Here is a 3,152-nt window from a genome sequence, read left to right on the forward strand (position 1 = left end):
TTTTTTGTTTCTCTTTCCCAATGAAAAACTGGTTAATATTGAATGCCCTGACTGGGACAGTCCCTCCTGATATTGTTATAGACAATCTTTGTTTCTAGAAGAAATCATTTACATTAGCTTGCTTTTTTCAAAATTTCAGATGTTTTTTGAACACATTCATGAGAATATTTTGAAAATGCACTGACCTTGTTGCCTCACAAATTCTTGGCAATTATAATTTGATATGAAGCCTAGAAACAAAAAAGCCTAGCAAGCACAGCATTGTGACCAATCCTGTGTCACAAAAACTGTAACACTTAATGCTTAAAAAGATAAAACTAGAAGTTAACTAGTATTAGAAGTTAAAATTAAAAATAATGAAAAGGGGTTGTTTTGTTACATTTTAGAAACCTATTCTTCAGTTTCCTTATGGCTGTCTTCACTTCTTGATTCCTCAAGGTATAGATTACTGGATTCAGGATGGGAGTAAAGATGGTATAAAACACAGACAGGATCTTGTCTGCTAGAAAGCTACTTAGTGGCCACATGTAGATGAATATGCATGGCCCAAAGAACAAGAAGACAACAATGAAATGAGCCGTACAGGTAGAAAGAGCCTTAGATGATCCTCTGGAAGAATGATGCTTGATAGTAACTAGGACGATAACATATGAACTAAATAAAAGAATAAGACAAGATAAAGCAATTATGCCACTTGTCGAGATCATAAAGAGGCCCAGAACATAAGTATCCACACAAGCCAGCTGGAACACCACAGGAAGGTCACAGAAAAAGCTGTCTACCTTATTGGGACCACAGAATGGTAACATAAGGGCAAATATGACCTGGCTCATTGAATGCATGATACCCACACTCCAGGAAACTACCACGAGAGCAACACATATCTGGGGACTAACGATTGAAGCATAGCGCAGGGGCTTGCATATCGCAATATACCTATCAAAGGACATGGCCATGAGTAAAATGATCTCAGTGCCAGTGAAAAGATGCAGAAAGAATATCTGGGTAATACAGCCATCAAAAGAGATGGTTTTATGACCAGTTATGTAGTCTGTAATCATTTTGGGGGTGGCAAAGGAAGCAAGAGACATATCAATGATGGAAAGATTGGTGAGCAGGAAATACATAGGAGAGTGTAGGTGAGAGTCAGCTATGACTGTGATGACTATGAGGACATTACCCACCATTGTTGTCACATAAAACAATGAAAACACCATAAAGAAAAACATCTGTAGTTCCTGGGAGTTAGAGAGCCCCAGCAAAACAAATTCAGACACAGTAGATTTATTGGCCACATCCATTGTCTTGACTTCTAGGCAGAAACCTGTATAAAAAATAGTAATAGTAATAATAAGAGGAACACATGATTCAACTGAGGCAAAAGTTCCATTACCAAGAATCTGCTTTCATAAACTTTGTTTCCTCTATGAAATTTATCTTTACTGTTCTTTCCTTCCTTTTCATTTGGTATAGTAGTTAAAAGAAACTGTAGAATATTAGAGATTATAGCAAAATACCTATTAAGTAACAAGAATTGAAATTAACAAACCGGGCTCGGTGGCTCAGCCTGTAATCCCGTGCTTTGGGAGGCTAAGGTGAGTGGATTGTCTCAGCCCGCGGGTTCGAGACCCGCCTGGGCAACTTGGCGAGAACTCATCTCTACAATAAGTCCCAAAAAAAAATTAGCTGGGAGTGGTAGCGCGCGCCTGTAGTACCAGCTACTTGGAAGGCTGATATGGAAGGATCGCCGGAGCCCAGCAGGTTGAGGCTGCAGTGGCCGGGAGCAGCCATGCACTTCAGTCTGGGCGACAGACTGAGACTCTGACTCAAAAAAAAAAAAAAAAAAAAAAATTAGCACTTTCTTTTCTGATACTAAATGTCAATTAAACCATAATAATATTCTAAACAGATATTTGTCCACTTATTAAGATAATAGCTAAGATAATAGCTAACATTTAGTAAGCACTTTATTCTTGTATTTTGCACACACACACACACACATTTAGTCATTTAGAATTTATCCATAAAGATATCCTTAATGAAGAAACATATAAAAATTATATCACAAGCCGTGCTCGGTGGCTCAGCCTGTAATCCCGCACCTTTGGAAGGCTGAGGTGAGTGGATTGCCTGAGCCCGTGGGTTTGAGACCCGCCTGGGCAGCGAGACCTCACCTCTACAACAAATCAAAAAATCAGCCGGGGGTGGTAGCGCGTGCCTGTAATTCCGGCTACTCGGAAGGCTGAGGCGGAAGGATCGCAGGAGCCCAGCAGGTCGAGGCTGCGGTGGCCGGGAGCGGCCACTGCACTCCAGTCTGGGTGACCGAGTGAGACTCCAACCCAAAAAAAAAAAAAAAAGAATTATATCACATATAAGGGCTCTCAAGCAACATTATAGTGAAGATTCCACGAACAATTGTAGACATCTTGTAAATTTCCAGAGAATTATTAACACAGACACAGATAAAAGTTTTTCTGTCTGAAACCCAAAAGAAACACATAGAAAATTAGTTTTGCTGATTCATCCAGTAAAAGAAGATTTATTATCATATTTACTACAATGCAGTCATATAGCCAGAGGAAAGGCATTTAACATCTTTTGGTCACAATTTCTTTTTTATTAAAATGAGTGTGTAACTCCTACTAGTAGTTATAATTTACAATCTAAATTTTGCTTTACCCTGAAGGATCACTTTTACGAGATCACTTTTATGAGATAGCACTCCAAGATCAATGTCTTTCATCTCACCCTGTCTGAATTCCCACTTTGTATATGCCAACATATATGAACTATTGTATTGATCTTAGCTCCACAGAACATAGGTTAGGAGATGGGAATAGGAAGGGTAAACATTTAAAAATTTTCCATAGAAATTATTTATAAAACATATTTTCTTACCAGATCTATAGCAAAATCAGGGCTTTAGATTATTCAGAGGGTTAAGTAGGCTTCTGACAGAAGGCATAGAAGGTAATTTTAAATATAAATAGTGACTTTGTTGAATCATTAGTTGTTTAGCAGCTGTACCTAAAATGAATGTTTTAGGGACTTGGAAACTGATCAAGAAATTGTCTTTCAATGGGATTTATTAAACAAAAAAGATGCTATTATTGAGTTTACAAAGGAAATGTATTTCAAGAATCTTATGGGAA

At 38.1% G+C, this 3,152-nt stretch overlaps 1 protein-coding gene across 1 annotated transcript; it reads right to left on the minus strand.

The window, feature by feature from the left end:
- Positions 1-347: 347 nt before the first annotated feature.
- LOC103269457 (olfactory receptor 4K2) lies at positions 348-1,301 on the minus strand. The gene has a single exon (XM_008067038.1). It carries the CDS (start codon positions 1,299-1,301, stop codon positions 348-350), a length of 954 nt encoding a protein of 317 aa, XP_008065229.1.
- Between the last annotated feature and the right edge of the window lie 1,851 nt (positions 1,302-3,152).

This window comes from Carlito syrichta, unplaced genomic scaffold (genome assembly GCF_000164805.1).
Source record: "Carlito syrichta isolate Samal-C Ts95f unplaced genomic scaffold, Tarsius_syrichta-2.0.1 Scaffold309265, whole genome shotgun sequence".
Lineage (NCBI taxonomy): Eukaryota > Metazoa > Chordata > Mammalia > Primates > Tarsiidae > Carlito > Carlito syrichta.